At 34.3% G+C, this 25448-nt stretch overlaps 1 protein-coding gene and 1 pseudogene across 1 annotated transcript; both read left to right on the forward strand.

Moving 5' to 3' along the window:
* Nucleotides 1-1624: 1624 nt before the first annotated feature.
* LOC111375568 (squamosa promoter-binding-like protein 11) lies at nt 1625-4974 on the forward strand. The gene is made up of 4 exons (XM_022998403.1): nt 1625-2004; nt 2511-2557; nt 4439-4627; nt 4826-4974. Exons 1-4 carry the CDS (start codon nt 1625-1627, stop codon nt 4972-4974), a joined length of 765 nt encoding a protein of 254 aa, XP_022854171.1.
* Nucleotides 4975-5037: 63 nt separating this feature from the next.
* Nucleotides 5038-25448, forward strand: part of LOC111375569 — a 28423-nt pseudogene continuing 8012 nt past the window's right edge.

Below are 25448 nucleotides of genomic sequence, written 5' to 3' on the forward strand. Positions count from 1 at the left end.
CATATTTCCCTGGCCTTTTCAGTTCGTATGCAGCGGAAAACGAGCTGCTGGATTAGTTGGGCTGAGAATTGGAGATCTCGAACCTCGGATAAGAACCCTAGGCATGAGTTACGGAAGTCTGTACTCTGCCGCTCATCGAAATGCTCCAGGACTGTCTTCACGTACCATAGATTGCTTCGCTGTGAGATGTAGGCCCTTAGCCGCGCATTCTTTGGAACCAGATATTCAAAATCCATGCACCCTCCTGCAGTTGAACATAAATTTAATACGTCAGATGGTAGTATTTGAAGACACACGACACGGAAATAATAGAACCACATTTCAACGAACAAGGTGCATTGACTAATCAATCAACAAATGTCCGGATCATAGTATTGCAATTATGTTAATGCAAAAGCACACATGCAATGTTGGCACCACTATACAAATCGTGAGATCATACGTTTGAGTAATAGTAATGCGAAACACACGTACGATGTTGCAACAGCGGATCAATGAACAAAATCGTGACATCATAGCATAACAGTATTTTTAATGCGAAACTTACGTGCACTGTCGGAACCTAAATTCAACTTGCATAACTACGGAAGAAATGAACTCTCGTTCCCGACAGTTCATCGGTGGAGAGGCTCATCTGTCGAGAATTACTGAGCCTAACTGTCGGGAACGACAGTTCATTTGTCAACTGTTCCATCTGTCGAGAATTTCTGTTGCGAACTGTCGGGAACGACACTTCGGTGGTAAGTCATTTAACACTTCATGTCAGTGCATGGAGCGTGATAGTGTAAAACATTGTATACATTTTCGAAGCAGTGCATGATACAGTTCTCGACGTGCAAATATGATAAGTACACCTCAATGGCCATATCCAGACTACAAAACACCAGCTCTGACTTAGACAATAACAATTGAAGACAATATCAATTGAAGACAACAACGTGCAAGTATGCTAATCCAAAACACCTACTCTGACTAAGACAATAGCAATTGACAACAAAACTGTAGTAAGTAAAACACATCTAATATTAGGAAGCACAAAATGTAAATTAATCAGCTCACATTTCAAACTGTAAACACTCAAAACTTCTGAAATTCAAAAGTTATGTCAGTTTGCACAATTCTGATTCAAAAACAGAGGTAATGAATTGTATGTCCTCGATTGGGATAAAACTGTTCCACAATTTTTGTATTTATATTTATGGCTTGAAATCTTTCAAAATCCATCATATTCTATCTAATTAACGAAATCCTTTTAAATCAACTAGTAATCGAGGATACCTAAATTTATAAGTATTTCTAAATATCTAGATTGAGGACACCCACATTTTAATGAATAATATTTTACTCTAAATTGAGGAAACTTCAATTTATATGGATTTTTAAAATCCATGAAACTCTATATTGAGGACACCCCACTTAATCTTTCTCCTTTCCTCAACTACTTCTATAGACGAGGTGTAACGAGCACACTGCCATATGTAAATGCAGTGTATTTATGACTGAACAAGACCCAGTCACCATCACTTATCAAAACATGAAAAGAAATGCAAAAAGAAATACGACGGTTTCATCAAGATACACTTTATGAAACGTGGTATTCATTAGACTATCTCAGTAGGCACTGATGAACGGGTTACAGACAACAAGAATGGAACTTGGTTCAGCCTCTGCTTCTTCTTCTTCTTCATCTACTTCTGGTGGGTCAGAATCACTCAATGGCTTCAAGTTTGGCAAGAAAATCTACTTTGAAGATGTAGGGGTTGGAGTGCAGGACAAATTTGGTGGTGGGCCGCCTTCACTGCCGCCCAAGGCCACCGGACTACCTCCCCCATCACCTGCCAAGAAGAGGAGAAGAAGCATGGTGCAAAGTGGCCAGCCACCAAGGTGCCAAGTGGAAGGGTGTGAGGCAGATCTGAGTGGTGCTAAGGCTAACTATTCAAGGCACAAAATGTGTGGTACGCACTCCAAGTCCCCAAAGGTCATTGTTGCAGGCCTTGAGCAAAGGTTTTGCTAGCAATGCAGCAGGTCAGCTTTATTTTTTAATTTCGTTTTTTCTCCTTTAAAAGAAAATTAAGTACATCCTTTGCCTTATTTAAATGTACACGCATGAGCTCGCACACAATAACTTAATTACTGATTTTGTGTGCACACTTGCATATAGTTTATTTGCTACTTTTCTAGAATAATCCTTTTTTTCCCGTTTAGTTTCATCTTATTGTGTGGATAATGTTTTTGTTGAATCTGATTGTTCGTGTCAAACTCATTGTGTTAAATTTATCGCTACAATGGTGTGAATGATCACAGAGTTGCAGTACACTCTCTGCCCGGGAGTTGGTTTTGTTGATAGTGTTGCTATTCACTTCCTTATCCGAAGGCCTTTTAAAATTTATTCAAGATTTCGGTTGTGACATTGGTGAACTTTAGTGGCATGTTTGATAAGATTGAGCATAAAATATTGGAAAAGGCTAAGAAAGAAAAATAAGCTGAACGTTTGTTCATTGTATTTTTAGGTACCATATTGATGGAAATCAAGATAGGAATAAAGAAGGAGTTATAGGTTAAATAGAAGTTTAAAATAGAGTTTAATTTCAATTAGATTAGATTATATTTATTTTGATATAATTATAGTTTATTAGAAGTTTGTTTTCTTCTTAACTTCTTCTTAGGTTATTTACTCCATAAATAGAGGGGCTTATTCATTGTAATTAATAAAGATTGATTTTCTTGTCCTCAAAATTCTCTTCTCTGGCCCACCTTTCTTTTTGTTATTTCTCTTATTTATTAACAAATTATATGCTCCTGCGTCAATTTCGTATTAGAGAAATTCGTTCTCATTTGACCTATGCCTTCTCAAATCCAAACACCCAACCTCACCTTTTCCATCCAACCCATACACGCCGTAACCTTTCAATACCCATCTAAACTCTATAATCACTTTCAACCAACCTTAGAATAGCAGAAAATACTAGAATCCTATTGGAAGCAGTAGTAGTTCTTACTTCGTTCCAGTGGTTTACATCAGTTAAAAAAACATAAAAACGTTGGAACTATTTACTAGAAAATAGTAGTGCAATTTAGGTTTCAAATGTTTCGTGATTAGTTGCCTACATAAAGAATCATATTGTAGGACATGAAATATTTAATACTTTTCAATGGGTTTTAGACTTTTAGTAGGTGCCTTATGACAGTAAATTTAGCTACCAATCCTTTGTTTTCTTGTGCTATGCTGATTGTTTGGTGATCTTTTAAGCTAATATGTTGTTTCATAAGTGATGCAACATTAAAAGAGATTTTATTATATTTAGTTATTAGTTTTAAAATATATTTTACGAAACTTTATTATGGCTGATTTACTAGCTTTCATTAGATATTTCTTTCTTAGAATAGAATCTTTAAAACCTATATAAACGAATCTTTTACATTGTAATAAGGACAACTTTTGAATGAATAAATAATTGATATTTTCTTGCCCTAATTCTTATGTATTTTTGCTGCTTTGTTGGAGGTCGGGCCTATGCCCCTCTCCCCATGTATGTATTATGGTCAGGGATTCTAACCCACATCATCCTCCTTTGGAGGAGCCTAAAAACACTCTGAGAATGAGTTGATAATTAATTAATAAATAAACAATTTCTTCCATCAACTCTTTGAAGTGGTGGGAATCTTTTCATGGTAGCATATTAAGTATTCCCCTTTCAAATTCAACAAAAGCAATATAAGTTGATATGGAATAGCATAACAACCCAGTAAATGAAAAACATTGCCTTAACCCTTCAAAAAGAGGATACATAACAAGTTCTCTACTCATGACTTGTCTCCTTAGCATACAAATTGTTTGACATCCAATGACCAAATTAAAAAGGAACATGACAACTTCGAGACAAAATTGACCAAAACTTGACAAGTTTAAATTTAAAATTACTTCATAATTCTATGGAGGAGGACTGCATTACTCAATACCACCAAGATAATTATACTTTCAAAATCTATAGTCCACAAAACCACAATCCCTAATTGTTCAATTTCCTAAATCGAATTCTAAGCTTTCTTCTCAGCCCAGGGAGTTCACGAAGTATAGGCTCACGAAGCAAGCAACAACTGCTTGCTGCGGATTCTGGTACTACATGTTCCTTCCCAATTCGTATACCTCGTTGATTTGATGTGTATGCAGATTATACAACTTCCTAAGATTCTCAGTACAAATTCAACGATATATCTCATCCAAGATGTAGTAGAGCAGTGAAGTTAAGGTAGTACGACTGAAACTGTCTACATGGAGTTCTATTCGATCATTCAAATTGCACAAAATGATTATTCTCAAAATTTTGTTAGTGTTTTGATTGTATATTACCTATGTATGTCATTGAATAAAACAATTTCTATCAAACCAAGACTCATTAATAGAAACAAATTCATCTTCATTTTTTCTCAATAACAGCAAAGCCATATCCAAGTAAAATCACAATGAGAATGCTAAAATGCTACAAGCAGGCTGGACCGAATAAACACTATACTAATGTTAGCACAAAGTTTGTACAGAAACGCACTTATCTCCAGAAGAAGCACTCTCCTAACAACTACAGAAGCATCCACTTAAACAAGATAATAATACAGAAAGGAAGTGATAGTATTAACAATTAATAATGACAATACCATAGGAAGCACGAAACTAAAAGAGAATAAACAACTTCACATGCGAGGAAGGAGCTCACGAACTGAACCAATTTTACAGAAAATAGAGAGAGAGAGAGAGAGAGAGAGGCATGAGGCTCACGAGTCACGGACTCACGGAGTTTGTTGTCACAAACATGGTGTAGTGGGCCAGTGCCAGAGATCGGAGAGGCTATAGGTGACCGTCAGCGGCAAGATATAACTGAAACGCAGATTTCCAAAATCTTCAAAGCTGATAACTCGACGCAGCAACAACGACCGATCTCCTCGATGATCGATGACGGCGATTTGGCCAAACAATAAGAGAGCCGACGGCTGAGACAGAGCGGCGAGCGTCGGAATGTGAAAGGCAGAGACAAGAGGGAAATGGAGAAGTCAAAATTGGAGAAATTAGGTTTGCATTTTGCTCTCGTCTGCCATCATTTAAGATTCTGACACAATACACATAACACATGTTTGGTATTCTAATATTTCAGAGGGGCAAAAATGTCATAAATTGATATTTTTGATAGCAAATTTAAAAGGTGACAATTTTGATAAAGCAAACTCAATTTTTGATACCCAATGAAATTTCCTCAATATTTTAAATAAGAAAGATGAAATTAATCATTTTTATTACTCATTTGAGTTGACAAATTGATCAACTATGAGAAAGTTCAATGTAATAAATCAGTCAATTGATTACTTAAAAACACATTCTTTGCATGTTTTCATGTCGGAAAATTATGCAATAAGTCCAAAGGTTTACAGTCATTTTGTTTCATACTAAGTGCTGGTTCATATTCCAAGAACTCACGAACACATTTTTAGATTAATTAATTAATTAATCCTCCATTAATAATTGATTAATCATTGAACAATGAACATGCACTGGGATATCCCATCTTTTAATGTTTTATGATCATGATTTATTGTCCAATCATTAATCCCATTTCAATCATATAGCTTCCCTTGTCAAAACCTTGTACAATTGTCTGAAATAGAGCAAAACGAGAGAAAAGGGCAGGAAAAAAAAATAAAAAATGAAAAATGAAAAAAGAACAATATGCAGAAAAAGCTGATTTTTTTTTTTTTCTACTGTTTCATTGATTTTTCCTTAGGTTCTGCCAACGGAGATTCATTTCTTCCAAATGCTGAGTTATCAGCATTATCAATAAAATCTAGCTTGATTGATCCTTTGGATCGCCTCAAGGGCTGGAAAAACTCGACCGACAAGCACTTTAACTGGACCGGGATTTCTGGCAACTTGAAGGGCCTAGTTAAGTAGCTAGATTTGTCGAACATGAAACTCAGTGGCATTGTTTCGGACAGCATTCAAGATTTAATGAGCCTGTCCATTCTTAATATCTGCTGTAATAATTTCACCTCGTCGTTGCCTAAGTCTTTAGCCAATCTGACTTCTTTGAAGAGCATCGATACAAGTTTGAACAATTTTGTTGGCAAATTTCTAGTGGGCTTCGGAATGATCCAGGGTTGATAAGCATCAACGCATCTCACTCGAAACCCTGGATTTCAGAGGGAGTTTCTTTGAAGGTTCAATTCCATCATCGTTCGGAAATTTAAAGAGTTAAAGGTTTTTAAGCCTTTCTGGTACGGGAAAGCTTGTGACTGAACTTGGCTTGTTGTCGTCTTTAGCAACGATGATTTTGGGATACAATCAGTTTGAAGGCTCAATTCCTAGAGAGATTGGTAATCTTGCTAACCTTCAGTATCTGGATTTGGCTATTGGTACATTGAGTGGACAAATTGTTGGGAATCTACTTAACATGCGCAGCGAAAATTAAAATAATTTTCGATTCCCACCAAGAATCGCCTTTGTGTGTAAATAAAAATTGTGATAAGATTGTACATTTTCCAGATCTGCAAACTTCTTTGTTATTCTTTTTATTCCAGGAATCTTGATTCGCCACCCACAGCTGTCCAATTGTCCAGCCTCCAACGATGATGCACGCAGAGAACAAGATTGCAGCTACCAGGATTTTCTCCTCTTGTATTAGCAAGAATAATTATGAGAAAAATATATGAATTGAAAACCCTAGCCTTGTAATTATATAAGCTCAAACGGGTCTGGCCTGGTCCGGTCCAATATTTAATTAATCAATTTAATTAAATCCGGTCCGTGAATTAATTAATCCAATTAATTAATTCGAGCATATAAATAATCAAATCAATTAATTAATTTATCCAACGATTATTAAATTAATTAATTGACAAATTGCAATCTTCCAATTCTTTTTTGTGTGCGACCCATCAGGTCCTCGATCACGATGCCTAACGACGTGAAATATTATTTTCATCTAATCAAAATTGATAAATTAAAACACCTTTTTAATTTATCATCAATTCACACTCGCCGTCCCAGATTGACATCTAGCAATGTGTCAGAACAATACATGTGACGGGAAATGTCACGTGGTATGACAAAATCAAACTCATTCGTTTACCCTGAAACTATAATCCCTTCGTCAATATTATCCGATCAATTACGAGATATGGAAGTGTATCAATCTCGATTATCGATCATACCTTTCACTCCACTATTAAGTCAATATAAATCGAAAATTCCTTTTTGACTTATGAGTACACCTTGGCCAAAGATTTCGTTATCGACTTAATTGAATGAAACGCAAATCATAATCTCTTACTATCTAAAAGTGACGAATCCTCTATTGGTTATTCACAACCTTCATATGATTATTGACATACCCGAACGATGTCGTATTAGCAGTCCTTGACAGAGCAACATCCAACACCGTCAAAGCATGACCATCCTCATATAAGGTACTATGACGACCTCAAGTCAAAATGACCAATCCCACTATCGAACGTTAGAGATTAACCACTGACACTCAGATAGTTATCCATGTGGAATCTCTCGGCGGGTCTCCAATGTTTTGTTCTATAACAAAACATCCACGTGTTCATTTAAGTGTCACCACACTTTAACTTATGAGATCAGCTACTTACTTCATAAGTAAGAAATGCCACACGTGATGGTCTATCCGTAATAACGATATCCGTATCTCGTTATTACTTACGACCACGGATGATTTAAAATTCAAACAGATGTAAGTTGTATTTTACAATCACAACTCCTTGTGATTAATAAATTACGAAAATTTGAATCTACAGACTCTATTATTTATCTAATTGTCTATTAATTAAATAATAGATCTACCATTAAATTGCATTATTTATCAAAAGTATTTATGTTCAAAGTTGATTGGACCTAGGGCAGAATACTTACAAACTCCCACTTGTACTAGATCCAATCACTTATGTATCCAATATCATAAGTCTACATGACGATCATATTTATGCTACGACAACTCTTTGTCAGTAGATCTGCAATATTGTTAAATGTGGAAATTTATTCTTCTCTTACGTCATTCCTATTTATTATCTCTCTGATGAGATTATACCGCCTTAATATATGTTTGGATCATTGATCAGACATTAGTTCCTTTTCTTTTGCAATGGCTCTATTGTTATCACAATACAATGGCATGTGATCAACAATATCAGGAACTACTCCAAGTTCATTTATTAACATCGTGATCCAGATTGCAACTCTTTGCTACTTCTGAAGTAATCATATATTAGGTTTCTACTATTGAATCAATGGTTGCTTCACGTTTGGAACTTTTCCAACATACCACTTAAGAGTAAACCAATTTCTCCATATGAAATCTTCTCAAGATTTCATCTATGTAAATTGGGATGAGTTAAGCAATCTTCTAGATCTACCTCTATAGATCAAGTTGCTTATCTCATATCGTTCATGAATAAATCCTTTAACAATCATTATTTCAACGATTGAAATATAGGGATGTCGTTTTCTATAATATTAGGAATACAAGAATGCTCCCACTATCTTCTTGTAAACACACAATTCATCTTCAAATTTGATAAAATCAAACACTTTGACTTTTTCATCAAATCTAAGATTTCAGCTCCAAGAGACTTCTCTTAACCTATAGTCACGGTATACAATTGTTGCAAGCAAAACCTGAATGGACTTGAGCAAGGCTACAGGAGAAAGGTTTCACCAAGGTCAACACTTAATTTTTGCTTCTAGCCTTACTTTGTATATATGGATATTCACATCCATATCGACCTTTTCCTTGTAAACTATTTACAAAAACTTATGGATTTTATTCCATTAGGAGGCTTGACCAAGGTCCAAACCTTGTTCACATACGTCGAGTTCATCTCGAGTTTCATGACCTCTTGCTGTCTCTTTTAAGTCAACACTTGACTTTATTTTGGTGCAACTAACAGGTTCATTATCCTGGATCAGTAATACCTGATTAGTAATTATGGATTCGCACCTTCTTGAAAGTCGAATGATCCTACTAGATTCATATAGAGCTGATATGTCCTCGGGAGTCTTTACTTCCTGATCAAGAGTATGTCCCATATCGGATATGGGATCAAACTCGAATTTATCTAATTGGTTGGACTCTTGAACTCTTTCAAGTTTTATTTTGCTCCCACTGTCCTCCCATGGAATAAAAATTTTCTCTAAGAAGACGATACGTCGTGAGACGAAGACTTTCTTCATGATAATAGAATTTATATTCAAATGTCTGCTTCGAATATCCCCACAAATACGTATTTATCAGATTTAGTGTCAAACTTATCCGATTCAAGGCACTTCAAATAAGCGTCACTACCCCAAGCTTTCATATAAGATAAATTGGGACTATTGTCTTTCCATAACTCATATGGAGTTCTGTTTACCAACTTAGATGTGACGCGTTTTAGTTTGTTGCACACTGCAATCAGTGCATGACCCCAAAACAATTTTGGGAGATTTGCATGGCTTGTTATTAATCACATTATATCTAATAGTTAATGATTCCTCCTTTTAGATACACCACTATGCTGCAGTGTATGTGGAGCAATCCACTGCAAGAGAATCCCATTCTCTCTTAGATAATCTAGATTTTATCTTTAAGATACTCTCACTTGATCGAATCTTAATGTGATGGTATCTTTACTTATTTGTTCCTCTACTTCTAATTTGAATCCCTTGAACTTTTCAAGAGTTTCATGTTTGAGTTTTCATCAAATATACATGATCATTGATGAAATAAGAGAAACATTACCTGACATTAATTGACACGAGTCCATATGCATCACTATGCATTAGACCAGTGATTATCCTGACCTTTCTTCTTTTCAAGTAAAAGAAGATTTGGTCATTGTGCCAAACATGCATAATTTGTACTTGTCAAAATCAATTAATCTCAAGTATACATCTCTATGTAATTTTGGAATTGCTTTTCATCTATATGACAAAGTCCGCCTTGCCAGATTTAGGTAATAATTAGACTATCGCATTCATGCCTTATAATTTCTATACTCATTATAAATCCTTAGTATTAAAGAATATAAACGTCGTTTTGTAATTTACCATTGCCATTAGGATCTTTATCAAGATAAATAAGAACAACAATTGTCCTTAAAATTAAAATAGTTCATGTTCGAACATAAAATTCATTTTAATGGTCCAGCTATGGTGGGTATAAAACGACATTTCTCTAATTTTAATATTAAATCAAAAGACAACGGCAAGAAGTATGCTCCTACAAGCAATGCAGCAACCGTTGCTCATCTTTAACGTGTAGATTAACTTCTCCCACTTGCAATTGTCTAGTTCCATTTAGTTTCTCCATATTTCTATAAATATGAGATCCACATCTAGTATCTAATACCTGAGAAGCTAATGAAATAGACATAAGCCTTGCAATATTCCTTCCAATGACCTTTTATTCTATAACAAAGACATGGGTCATTAGATTTGTCCTTTGCTCAGACTGTCTTAACCATATTGAATGCTTTCTCACTGCCACTTCAGGTTTTCTCTTAACACTCTTAGAGGAATCAATGGTTTGCCCACTATCAACTTTTATAAAGGGCTTAACAGTCCTAAGCATGTTAAGCAACTTAATGAGTATGCATTCAAGTTTATTCATATCATAATTCATAATTAATATGAATAACTTTATGACAGAGATTGTCGAGCTAAGTCAATACTTAGTTCATAGTTAATGATTGAACTCAATTGAGACACTTCTCATGTCAATCATCTTCAATACATGAGGATTGACTGAAGATTTTTTTGTCACTTTGCATCGGTATAGTTGTTTGGAAGTCTCATATCCTTTCACACATGATTATTATCATACAACTCTTTATAATGAAGAATTATGTATTAACATCTATACTCTCAAGTTGCTTTTGTAACTCAAGTGACGTAGTTGCAGGTATCACAAACGTTGCAGTACTATTGTCATCATTGCGTTTATTACAGTAGCCACATCTTCTTTAATCGAGTCATCAGCAGGTATCTCTGGAAAGGGCTACTCAAGGACGTGACCAATTTTCTCATGCATGAGAACAATTCTCAAATTGCGGTGTCAATCAAGAAAATATGATTTGGTTGTTGGCATCTAGTATGTCATTCAAAACATATGGTTACTTAAGATTCAATGTAAATGACGAAAAGAAAATGAATAATATATAAAATGTATCAATTAATTTAACGTGGACTTTTATTAAATTAATTATGCTCCCATTATTTAACTAAAATTTATGACTCTCTTACATAAATTTATGAAGTCCATACTTGACTCCCAGTGGGTTGGGATCCCATCTGTTATATCAAGACCTTGAGTATACTTAACAAACCTTAATAAAATATTTGGGTAGATACTATTATCAATTGCATCTACATACAACTCCCAAATCGTTAAGCTGACAACTCTTTGTCATTTCACATCTTATGTGTTAGCTTAACATGCCTCTAAAATTTATCTCATTGAGTGTACTCAACAAGAGATAAACTTCAGTTAAGTCGAACCCATCATTCAGAAATATCCAATATTTCATAGTGTCAAACATATCCATAATGGACCAGCCTTGAGTGTACTCAACAAGTTGAGACGATTTGAGATTCTGATTTTTCACTATAATGATGGAAGGCAAAAGTAAAATATGACCTATCTAGTCTTCTCGAGCCTTTAGGAAAACTAGTTGGTCAATTCTTAGGAGGGTATTACATTGATAGTATCAATGCACCATCTCCATGGTCTCCTCATCTTCTTGTTTCTTCAAATAGTCCAGTTGCAACCTGTATCCTATATTAGTTGGTACGCAGGCCTAAATGAAATTGGACTCGCAGGCCCATAGCAACAATAACGGACTCACAGGTCTAAAATGATTAAGAGCTCGCGGGCTCATAAAAGGACAAGAATAAAATTAATCATTCAATGCATCAACATGGTCGAATCCATAATCATCCACTAATAATACATTCATCACATAAATGTATGCCTATATAATATCTAATATTATATACAAACATGTTTCAAGTTTCTAGCAATTAAGATCGTCTAAACTCTTTTCGACTTATGGATCGGAATAATTAAATAATAAATTAATCATATTAATCAATTTATTTAATTAGGGGCATATTTAATTAAAATCAAATTTTAATTAAATACCGAATTATAGTCCAACTCTAATTCAACAATTATAGGGCGGGATAATTTAATTAAAATCAAATTTTAATTAAATATCAAATTAGAGTCAAACTCTAATTTCAAAATTTTAAGGCGGTTGAATTTAATTAAAATCAAATTTTAATTAAAAACAAAATTATAGTCCAACTCTAATTCCAAGATCTTAGGGCGAACATGTTTAATTAAAATCAATTTTTAATTAAACACAAATTAGAGTCTAGCCCTAATCTTAAATAAAGTTTTAGGGCAACACAATTTAATTAAAATCAAATTTTAATTAAATGTCATATTATAATCCAATTCTAATTTCAAAAATATAATCGGGTGAATAATTAATTAAAATCAAATTTTAATTAAGTGTTAAATTAAAGTCAAACTCTAATTTAAATTGAATTAATATTTTAATATAGGATAACACTCCTAAATAAAATAAAAATTCAATTGGGTCAGGTTTAATATTTAAGTTAAAATTATATTTTAACGAAAATATAAAAAGTCGTCAATTTTAAATAAAATTTTAATTTGGGTCAAAATAAAAACATGGGTCAAACCCAATTAAAATACAATTTTAAAACCACTTTAAAATTCAAATTCAAAACAATTTTAAAATTTGCAAATTGGCCCAAGTTTCAAAATTACACAGAAGGCCGCACAATTACAAAATTTGCACGACTGGCCCCTCATTTAAAATTTACAATTGACCCTTTTCCTATTAATTACAAGAGGCCCCCAAAATCTCACAAATTGCAAAGACAGCCCCCGTCCCCAAAACTGTCACCCGTTTTTGAAAACCCTAAAATTAAAAAAAAAATTCTTACTTTCGTCATCGGCATTTATCAACAAGGGGCGGCGTTCTGCGGCAGAGGTCGCCGCTGTCCAACAGCGACGAATTCCTGCCCTACTCTCTGCTGCTGGAAAAATAGCAGCAGCGGCGCTTGCCGCTGCCCATAGCGGCGAGTGCCGTTGTCACAGCGCACGGCAGCGAGCCATTGTTGCCTCCGGCGCTTCCGCCATTATATAATATTTATTAATATTTTTTTTTTTCAATCCAAAATAATTTCTATTCAAAATCTGATTTTGAATGTGAAAAATTATTTATTTCCTTAATCGCTAGAACAAGGAAAAACAATTAACATTTAATTGTTCTAACATACAATGCAATTTCTAACAAACACGAAGTAGGCTCTGATACCACTGTTGGGAATCTACTTAACATGCGCAGCGAAAATTAAAATAATTTTCGATTCCCACCAAAAATCGCCTTTGTGTGTAGATAGAAATTGTGATAAGATTGTATCTTTTCCAGATCTGCAAACTTCTTTGCTATTCTTTTCGTTCCAACAATCTTGATTCGTCACCCACAGCATCCAACGATGATACACACAGAGAACAAGATTGCAGCTACCAGGGGTTTTCTCCTCTTGTGCTAGCAAGAATAATTATGAGAAAAATATATGGATTGAAAACCCTAGCCCAAACGGGCCTGGCCTAGTCCGATCCAATATTTAATTAATCCATTTAATTAAATTCGGTCCATGAATTAATTAATCCAATTAATCAATTCGGGCCTATAAATAATCAAATCAATTAATTAATTTATCCAACGATTGTTAAATTAATTAATTGACAAATTGCAATCTTTCAATTCTCTTTTGTGTGCGACCCATCAAATTTCGATCACGATGTCTAACGACGTGAAATATTATTTTGATCTAATCAAAATTGATAAATTAAAACACCCTTTTAATTTATCATCAATTCACACTCGCTGTCCCAAGTTGACATCTAGCAATGTGTCAGGACAATACGTGTGACGGGAAATGTCACGTGATATGACAAAACCAAACTCGATCGTTTACCGTGAAACTATAATTCCTTCATCAATATGATCCGATCAATTACGAGATATGGAAGTGTGTCAATCTCGATTATCGATCATATCTTTCACTCCACTACTTAGTCAATATAAGTCGAAAACTCCTTTTTGACTTATGAGTACACCTTGGCTAAGGATTTCGTTATCGACTTAATTGAGCGAAACGCAGATCATAATCTCTTACTATCTAAGAGTGATGAATCCTCTATTGGTTATTCACGACCTTCACATGATTATTGACATACCCAAACGATGCCGTATTAGTAGCCCTTGGCAGAGCAACATCCAACATCGTCAAAGCATGACCGTCCTCATATAAGGTACTATGACGACCTCAAGTCAAAAGGACCAATCCCACTATCGAACGTTAGAGATTAACCATTGACACTTAGATAGTTATCCATATGGAATCTCTCGGTGGGTCTCCAATGTTTTGTTCTATAACAAAACATCCACGTGTTAATTTAAGTGTGACCATATTTTAGCTTGTGAGATCAGCTACTTACTTCATAAATAAGAAAAAGCCACACGTGATGGTCTATCCGTAATAACGATATCCGTATCTCGTTATTACTTACGACCACAGACGATTTAAGATTCAATCAAATGTAACTTGTATCTCACAATCACAACTCCTTGTGATTAACAAATTACGACGATTAAATTGCATTATATATCAAAAGTATTTATGTCCAAAATTGATTGGACCTAGGGCATAATACTTACACAAATTTCAGGAGAATTAGGCCAACTGAAGAATTTAATCACTGTTTATTTGTATCAAAACAGTTTCTCTGGAAAGATTCCTCCTGGAATTGGAAAAATAAAATCTCTAGTCCATTTGGATTTATCCTATAATCAAATTTCTGGCGAAATTCCTTATGAAATTGCTGAACTGGTGAATCTGCAGTTGCTTAATCTCATGTGCAATGATCTAGAGAAGCATGGAGAATTGGCAAAACTCTAGGTACTCGAGCTTTTGGAAAACTCGTTGACAGGCCCTTTACCCGAAAATCTTGGGAAAAACTCTCCTCTGCAATTGTTAGATGCTTCATCGAACTTGTTGTCTGGGAAGATTCCATCAGGTAAGTGTGATTTAGGCAATCTCGCTAATTCTTTTCAAAAATTCCTTCTCGCGTTTGATCCCAACAGGACTTTCTAATTGTTCTTCTTTGGTTTGTGTTGGGATTCAAAACAATCTTATGTCAGGGTCAATCCCAATTGGCCTTGGAGATCTTCCAAAACTTCAAAGACTAGAATTAGCTAATAACAATCTCACTATGTGAAATTCTTGAAGATTTTACCCTGTCGGCTTCCCTTTCACTTATCAATGTTTCCAAGAATAACCTCGTTTCAGCATTACCTTCTAGCATTCTTTACATCCCTAACCTTCTGTTGGAAAATATAGATAATGAGTCATCAATGTGGAGTGACCCGACCTGCAGGATTTTAAAAGGGTTGGAGGGAGTTGTTTGAATTTAGAATTCAAATCTATAACTCCTAAGTAACCACTTGAAACTTCCATATAGAAATTATTGGGGGGGGGGGGGAGAAATGTGGCATGAGAAAAAATGATAAAAAAAAAATTGTATGTAAATTCACCGTACAATTGAAAAGTCCCTAGAATCACATTTTTTTACATAAAATTTCACAAGAAATGACACTTAAATTGTGGATAATAATCCCCTTCCATTGTGATCGGGATTTGGATCATTGGAGTACAAGAAAATGCAAATTTTGGAGATTTGAAAACAATGTAATTCAACCACACAAAGATCTTGAAATATTTCATCATTTCAAGTAAGTTTGCTGACTCGAAATTCATGTGAAAGCATGATCGATTTTCCTACATTGGTATCAGAGCCATAAGGTTGAATTCTTTTTTGTAATTCATGCTTAATTATGCCATTACATGATAAAATTGGGTTATGAATCTTGTATGCAAAATTTTGAAACCTTATGTCGTATTTAGTGGCATCATTTGATAATTTACTACCATCTATCCAATCATAACAAATAAGCATCATGAAAACTAATAAAACTGTCTTTCTTTCTTTTTTTAAGATGATTAACAGTAACGGAAAAAAAACTGTTGTCGTGGAGTGGGATTCAAATTTTGAAAATTGCATATTGGTCCCTCAATTATTGTAGATGAAATTTGAGAAATTTCATGTTGGTCCAACACTTTTTGAATGTTGAATATTCAAAATACAATTTGAGAAATTGCATGTTAGTCCCACACTTTTCAAAAATTATTTTCTTTTGGAAGTTGATTATTCAAAATTCAATTTAGAAGATTATAAATTGGTCATGCATATGAGGATGCATGCGAGACCCGACTTCAATTTTGAAAAATTGTAAATTGGTCCTTCAAATATTTTTTATTTTTGTGTGCAATTAAAATTAATTTTCAGATAGTCAAAAAAATATTTTTTTTGGACTTAATCAAACTCTGAAACTTTTTATAAAGATCAAGAATATTTGTTAAGTGGTATTTGCCTAGTGGGAGTTTTTTTTTTTTTTTAAGTGTTTCGTTTTTGGAATGAAAAATACTTCGAAGGTATTTAAAATACCACATTTTATATACGTTCATGAGTTGTATGAGTCTTGATTAGGTTATGTAATCCATTGTGACATCTTTCCAATTTTGTGCTCAATCATATATTATTGGATCTATGCACACTTATAGCATTCTTAGAGGGAAGGCTAGAGAAATAACAGTTATGAGACTTGTTGAAAAGCTACATGCTTACGAAAATTTAAAATAAATGGATATGAAACACAGCCTAGTGGAATACATGAATATTTTTGGGGAAATTTTTTGGTGATAAGCAGAATATGAAAATTCGATATCACTTCCCATTCGTTGGGATTGTGTTGCAACAGATATTAAAGCGTGGTTGACAATCATGATATATGTCATAATTGCACATTATGAAATTATATTATTGGATAAATGTGCATATTTATGGAAATACATTATATCCATTGACTCGTTTATTGTTATAAATGCTAAGGTCAGTAGAATTAGTAAGATTCTTACTTAGACCTGTTGATTGTTAGTTAAGTGATAGTTCGATGATTGGAAGATTTAGAGAAAATCTCACCAAGAACTATCTGATTCATCAATTGAGTGGGAGTTCTGAAGTTGAAAGAATTAATGTGATTCTCACTTAGAACCCATGGAATTTTGAATTATGAAATTAAGTTTATAATAGTGAAACAATAGGATTGCGGACAATGATTGGGAACATAGTGAACTTTCAACTCTGAGCCTGATGTTGAACTATTGTAGACGTTAATTTGCGTTAATGCAAAATTAAATATGTGTATAAATAGACATTGATTGAGAATAAAATGTCTCTAAAAATCTAATAGATCGTGGCATCAAAATCTATAGTAGTTAACCCTAATAAAGGTGATAAGCTAAATGCGATAACATTTGGCATGATAAGATTTGTGTACTAGAAGGACTGATGCTTTAGAGAGCATTAACCACGCAATAGAAGACCTTATGTAGGTCATACTACTCTAGAGAATAAAGATGAGAACTTTGTCGAGTATGGAAAAAATGTGGATTTTTGTACTCGAGCATTTAAATTGTTAAGTTTTGTTATAAATGATCTTTTTTTCTCGAATGTGACTTAGTTGGTGGTTAGCACAGTGTTAACATTTTCGTTGGTCACATTAATTTTAGATGAGGAGTAAGCTCAAACTAGTCTCTTTTCAATATATGGAATTTTAAAAGTCATTTTGACTTACAAATTGAAGTGTCAATTTTCTCTGTTGACACTACCAGCTATGTGAGTTAAAAGACGTGCGACTTGATGTTGCTAAGTCTCGAGGACATGCTTGTGTGCCAATGTTCTAGCTTGCATAAGATTTTGAATCTTAAACATTGAATGAGCTAGAACAAATGCGGGATAGTGCGGAAGACTAATAAAGGGACCAAGAAGAACTATCAGATAGTAAGTGAATGAAATTGATTTTGGCAGAGGATCAATGTTATAAAGGTTCAAGTGTTTCAACTATACGGTTTGAATCTCTTAGCTCGAAAGTGGTTAAGCTAAAGATATTGTATTTGAATATATTCCTCTTAGTGTTGTTTATGTGTCAACACTAAACATATTGGATCTTATCTTGTGTGGATAGTGGATTCAAAGGTTAAAAACCCACTTATATGGGATCAAAAGGTATATTATTCTATTGTCGAGTCTTTAACTTGATACAAAGTACATATATGCAAATAATGAAGATGGAATGGATGTTTATATGACTGATACTGCAATTTAGTGTTGTAAAGTGGAGAAGCTGACCTCCTATTTGATATTAAGATAATATCAAAGATTCCACTAAATTTGATCTCAGTTATTGTTCTTCAAAGAGTAGTCTCTTACTTGGACTTATACGTGATAGTTCTGTTCGTACTCACAGTGGTGATATTTATTATGGTTCTGGATATTTGTACAAAGGTTTGAGATTTTGAGTTGAGAAAACCATTCAAAATTGTAAGAGCTGAACTTCCATAAAAAATCCATCCGAATTTCTTTGTGGGCCTTGATTAAGAGAGATAGAGATGAAATTTCACTTTTCATTACACTTACAGATAGATTCATGCACTTCAGTTGTGCAACTGGTTTTCTTAAGTTGAAAATATTATATTGATTTGGACTTTTGAAATCGAGTAGAAAATCAGATTGTGAAAGTGAGACTTTGAGAATTATATGATAGCGTGAATCTCTATTGCGAGATATCAAAGATCTATATAATGAAAGATATTCTAATATGATGGACTATTCGTTAATGTCCAATAATTATAAGGTGTATTGGATTGAAGGAATAAAATATTGCTGAATATGATAAAGTTTGAGATATGAAGTACAACTTACGTATTTGTTTTTGGAAAGAGCGTTGCCAGTTAATGGAGTGCTCTCAATGTTGGTAACTTCAGAATATATAAGTTTTGGACACGTAAATAATCGAATGTGAGTTATCATAAACTCTTAATTGACTATATATACTCTCGATAATGAGTATGAGACATGAGTCTGTTAAGAACAAGATGTGTCTCGATGGCATACGTTTAGTCCAAAAAGGTACTTAAGTGAAATTTTTGGATGGATATCGAGTCATAAAATAAGACATTTGACATTTTTCCCAGTAAGGGACAAAAAGATTGGAGAACATTGTTGAAATTGATATTATATGTATTGATGAATCCGTTTTGAATATATAAGAAGTGATTCAAACTTCTGATTCAAGTGGGAGTAATCTATTTTTAAGTTGGACTTAACTATCCAAGTGGGAGCCATTTAAAAACTGTCTAATTTTAATGATTCTTGGTTCCAAGTTGGATCTAAGAGCTAGTTCAGAAAATCAAAAGAGGAATTTTGAGAAAAGTGATGAAAGTATATATATGGAGCATAGAATTTCAACCTAATCTGGGATATGGTGAAAGTTCTATTCGAACATTATGTTTATCAAGAACATTCAGGTTCTTGAAAGTTAAGTGAAAGACTAGTGAATTTCTGATAGATAAAGCTCATTTTTTAAAAAGGTTATACTCAATGTGAGTGTATTGAGTAGAGATTGTATTTTTATTCTCAATTGAGAAATGATTAAAGATATCAACATGAATCGACTTTTAAATTTCATGTTAAAGGTTTTTTTTTGTATTGTGGTAACTTTACAGTTACACGCATGGCCAAATACAGTCATCTCGACAGTCGTACTTAAATTTTTAATGGGGTTATATCTCGTACAAAAATTTCGTCACATGGACAAAAATAACTGTATTTGTATAAAAGGTCTGATGGTATGTTGTAATTCTAATATTGATATTGATGACATTGGATTGGCTAAGCATGATAAGGAGTGTATAGAGACCATTTTGAAATGATTTTCGTCAATTTTTGAGACAAAAGACATGTGTTTAAGAATACTTTTTGTATGTTCTTGCTCTATCATAAGAGTTTTATACTATAAATGCTCATGTAGAATTGCAACTGTGATCATATAAGTCTTCATAAATGTCCAAAGACTTCATAAGTGCACAAAGAAATATCCCGAGAACCATATCTAGTAAGATTAAGAGTTAGGAGATAGAATTATACAATGATATATACTTGTCCTACCAATGGTCATGCCATGGATCTAATCAGTAGGTATCAATATTATCTTTAGAAAATGTGTTGTGATACTTGAAGGGTGCTGCCGTCAGCTTTCTATTTCGTTGTCAAATGAATAACTTGTGATTGAAATAGATATACAATTGTTAACTAAGAATAAGAGTTAGTCGAGCACAATTAGTCATTTGACTTGTGCGCTTTTGCTATATAGAGTAGTAAGAAGCATATGTTGTAATGTATATCTTGGCAGCTAAAGAAATTGTTTAGTATGGATGTATTGAGCATCTAATAATACTGGTTGAGCCATGATAGTTACACAACTATCCTCTACGTTAAGATCTTAAGTATCAAGATGGAACCAAACACTTAATGGTAATTCTATGAGAGACATGAGCAAAGAAAGTGTCTTTGTGATATATCTACGTAAATGATAGTATGTAATCATCATACTCTGAAGATGTCTAGAGATATATTTGTTGATAATATGAAATCTCTAGAATTTCGTAGAATATGATACTTGGTATATCAGACAAACTTTTGATTGAATTGTGTGTGCCCATAGATGAACAATTTTTGAGTTCATGTGTAATCTAATATTGAGATTACGAGATAAATGATTTGTATGCACACATAAAGTATGTCGAACGGGTTGAGATTGGCTTACTCACACAAGCAATCGCCTCGGACGTTTTAAGATGTGCTGATATGAGACATAGTGATCATGTTGTGTACATGATCCGGTTGCCTTGACAGTGATTATTTTGTTTACATAATCCAGTCACTTTGATATGGTATCAAGATGATATTACAACAAGTAATCGAAATAGATTTTGCTATCCATTAAACCCGTTTAGTAGCCAAATCGAGTTCTCGATTTGAGAATGCCTGGAGTAATGAACATAAGGAGAATCCAAGTTAGGCATCGAGGAATACTTGACCTAGGATCTGTACGATGTTATTTGTTTACAAAGAATATGACATACGCCCTAAGAAATGGAGAAAATATCGTAGCACGTGTTTCGTACCGCGTGTGCTTTTACAACCAATATTGGGTAAATGAGTGAATGGATCCTTGCTTTCTCATTGTGTGAGACCTTGAGGTTTATGTAACCTCATATATACCCTTATGACTTTTGACTGTTTCTTGAGGTTTTATTTCAATGTTGCTACTTTAGCAAGTTGCCAATGACCATGATTGATTCGGTTTGATGGGGCTTATCTAGGAAAGCAGCTGATTTAAAATTGAAGGATTCAAGTAGGAAACGAAAATTATTTTGACCAACATTTATGTTTGTATTCACCAGCTGGACAATTGTGTTTAAACATTTGGGGTATAGAATGCAATTGTGAATATAAAGATATGATGCGGGGTTCGAGTACGTTCCACAAATACTTGAGGGATCTGAAATACTTGAATTAATGTTGAAAAATGAGTTTGGGGTATAGCGAGATGTGATGTTCCTCCTCTAATAGAGCTACTATATATCCCTAACAGGTTTATAGTACATTGAGCTCTAATATTATTCGTTGGTCGCACGATCTATTTGTCATAGAATCTTTGTGAGATAGATCTTGAGAAGGATCTAAGGTGTGACATTTGTTGTCACTTGTGATTCGGATCAATCCCATCATGTGCGAGTTGGAGATGTTGGAAAATACGGATAATGGGTTGTCCATATGGAATGACCCGACCCGTAGGATTTTAAAAGGGTTGGAGGGAGTGGTTTGAATTTAGTTATCAAACCTATAACTTCCAAGTAACCACTTGAAACTTCCATATAGAAGTTATGGAAAAAGGAACAAAAAAATTGGCATGAGAAAAAATGGTAAAAAAATATTCGTATGTAAATTCACCCTAAAATTGAAAAAGTCCCTAGAATCATACTTTTGGCATGAAATCTAACAAGAAATGGCACTTAGATTGTGAATAATAATCCCCTTCCATTGTGATCGAGATTTGGACCATTGGAGTACAATAAAATGTAAATTTTGTAGATTTGAAGGTACGGTAATTCAACCACACAAAGATCTTGAAATTCATCATTTCAAGTAAGTTTGTTGACCGGGAATTCATGTCAAAGCATGCTACAATTTTCCTACACCTTCAAACGTTCATCTACTCGAGCAACAATCTTGAAGGAAAAATCCCCGATCAGTTTCAGGACAGGTCATCACTTTTTGTGCTAGATCTTTCCGGTAACCATTTTTCAGGACAAATTCCCCAAAGTATAGCTTCATGTGACAAACTAGTGATTTTGAATCTTAGAAACTGATAAGTGCATTTTATGCACTTATTCGGACTACATAACTAGGTTTTTATGTCGTCAAATTATTAATTTTTACCTAACTTGTGTTAATTTTCTTTTGTTTTTAGTTATGGACCCGTTTTGAAGCAATTGGAAAAGAAAATAATCAATTGGCTATTACATTGAGTTTGTGGACAAAATCTCACGGAATAAAAGATGAAGGATCAAAATTGAGGAGAAAATGAAGAGAATGACTAACTTGCATTACACGAAAGAATTGAGTACACAAAACTTATTGGACTTGGGCTCCTAAATTGTATACAGAACAAGGGAAAACTGTAATATATATATATATATATATATATATATAACGGCAGATTGGTGAAGTCGGAAAATTTGAGTGGCGGAATATATAAAGTTGGCCGGCTGCTGGGATTTTAAGAAAAGGAATTCTTCCACCAAAACAATTGAGAAGCTTGTGGGGTGAATTAGTGGGCTGCAAAAGTTAAATTATATATATACACTCACCCACATAAAGTCGATAGATTGCGTGGTTGAATTGTGATTGTCGGCCAGCAGGTGGGGAATTAATTGGTGGGCTCAATCTGATTTTTATACATATATAATTCCCACAGGAAGCAGGCTGCTTGGGGAGACATTGGACGGTTGGAATTAAGGAACGCGCATACAAAGGTAGACGACATCACGCAGAAAAGAGGAAAAAGACGGCAGATCTTTATATTGAAAGATTAATCACGTTTCGTCAATTATTGGTGATGTCGTTCCACTTTTATTTATTTAATTCTGCCGTTATGTTAGGCTAGATCTTTTCGTGCTAGGATTTGCGATGAATCTTATATTATGAATCCTCAATCTTGAATTTTATTCATTTGACGTTAAAACATGTTTTTAATTATTGAATGATTTGCATGCATTTTATTTTTTCTACAATTATGTGCGCAATAGTTGTATGAGATTTGTGACTTGTTTTACCCTCGAGAGATGGAAAATAAGTTAGACATTATGTTAATTGTCGTAAAGTCCGATAGGGGATAGAAATATACTGCTATACTTTACGTGATCTTTAAGTATTCATAAATTTTTAATGCATTTTTATATGTCCGCATTCGTCATAGAAATATAGTCGGGTCACATGTAAAAATAGGTTTAACTCTACTCGAAAGAAATTGTTAAACAAATTAGGAATATTGGTCTTTATAATTGAATCGTGTTATCAATTTTATAAAAATCGGATTAAAGAGGATTGATTGAAGGGGATTCGGGATCCTAGTACGCACTTCGTTATCATATTTTTATAAAATTTGCATTTAGTTATAATTACGCATTTAATTGAGTTAATATAAGCTTTATATCTTTAAGTAAGTTATTAAATCACAATATAGTTAGCGAAAAATCACGAATTTCTATTGTTTCGGTTAAGGCGAAGATACTTTAAATTTAAACTAATACAATCTTTGTGGGACGATACTTGAACTTAAAAGGTCCACTTTATTACTTGAACGCGACCCGTGCACTTGCGGTGTGGGATTTTAGCGAACAGAAACAATCACTTCACTGGTGAAATCCCAAAAATCATAGCCACAATGCCAAATTTAGCCGTTCTTGATTTGTCTAACAATCCTCTTATTCGAAGTATACTGCAGAATTTTGGAAGTTCACCAGCTCTCGAGACCCTCAACATGTCCTACAACAAGCTCGAGGGTCCTATTCCAGACAACGGTATCTTAATCACCATTAACCCCAATGATCTTGTAGGCAATGCCGGCCTGTGTGGTGGGATACTTCCGCCGTGTTCTCAAAGAATCATCCACACAGCACGGAAAAGGAAACTTCCGATAAATCACATTGTCGTAGGATTTCTTGTCAGGATATCAGTAATTTTGGCAATAGGCATGTTGGTTTTCACCGGGAGATGGATGTATAAATGATGGTATATGTGTTGTTTAAAATTTTAAAAGTTTGTATGAAACAGATTTTCCATGAATGATTTGCAGAAACAGTAAAGCAGTAAATAATTTGCAGAAACAGTAAAGCAGAAAATTATGTTCGAAAAATTATGAAAAGAAAGAAGTCCAGAATTCGGAAAGGGGATGATCGAGGCGAGAACTATGCTCTCTGTCCTTAAGACGTTTTTACCCCGTCACACGGTGCTTACGGTATGTGGTAAAGCGTCTCCCAAGATACAACGATCACACTTGCAGAAGCAGCACTTCGACTGCAAGACAACGAACCAGAAAGAATGAAAATACTCTCTGCAGACTGATGCAAGGAAGAAGAGATGTATAATGTATGTATGCAGGAAATCGTGTGTATACTTTGTGTTGTATGAGGACTATTCAAATAGAGGAAGAAAGTTGACGGTTTTGGGCAATTTCCCTCACGCCACTTAATGCACAGTTTCTTCGAACTGATGAGTCGGTTTGTAAACTGTCAAAGGGAGGGAGAAAATTAAATTCAATTTTTTTTTTTTAAACCGAAAATAAATAAAAAAAATTGAATTAATTTTAACCCAGGCCCACACCCACACCCAAACCCGAACCCGACCCGGTCGGCCGGTCGGACGGACGGCGGCGACGGCGCGCGCGCGCGTGTGGCCTTTGGACTAGTCTAGACATTGTCTAAGACTCCCCCCTTTCAAAGACTATTGGTACCCCTTGGGGCCCAAACCCATTTCCAAACGTGAAGCTTATTAAGTGGTTCAAGGTTGTGTTTGCAACCTATGTGGGATTGTAACATTTTTCCAATTCTTTCCCATTTATCCTCTTATTTATTATCCAACTTTCAACCATAATTTCTCATTCATATTGAAATGGTTTTTCACAATTAAATATTCTACACTCATCTACTCGGAACGTAGAATTTAATTGAACATTAATCTTGATACATCGAACATCGGGTCCCACTTAAAATTGTGGTCAAAATTGACCCAATAGACCTACCATTTCCAACAATCCCCCACATGAATGGAAATTATCAT

Source organism: Olea europaea, unplaced genomic scaffold (genome assembly GCF_002742605.1).
Source record: "Olea europaea var. sylvestris unplaced genomic scaffold, O_europaea_v1 scaffold139, whole genome shotgun sequence".
NCBI classification, from domain to species: Eukaryota; Viridiplantae; Streptophyta; class Magnoliopsida; order Lamiales; family Oleaceae; genus Olea; species Olea europaea.

Excerpts from the sequence above, each read along its gene's own strand:
- LOC111375568 (XM_022998403.1), top strand. The coding sequence starts at position 1,625 with ATGAACGGGTTACAGACAACAAGAATGGAACTTGGTTCAGCCTCTGCT. Across the intron at positions 2,005-2,510 it reads GTTGCAGGCCTTGAGCAAAG|GTACCATATTGATGGAAATC; the intron begins GTTTTGCTAGCA and ends TTGTATTTTTAG. Across the intron at positions 2,558-4,438 it reads GAATAAAGAAGGAGTTATAG|CAAAGCCATATCCAAGTAAA; the intron begins GTTAAATAGAAG and ends TCTCAATAACAG.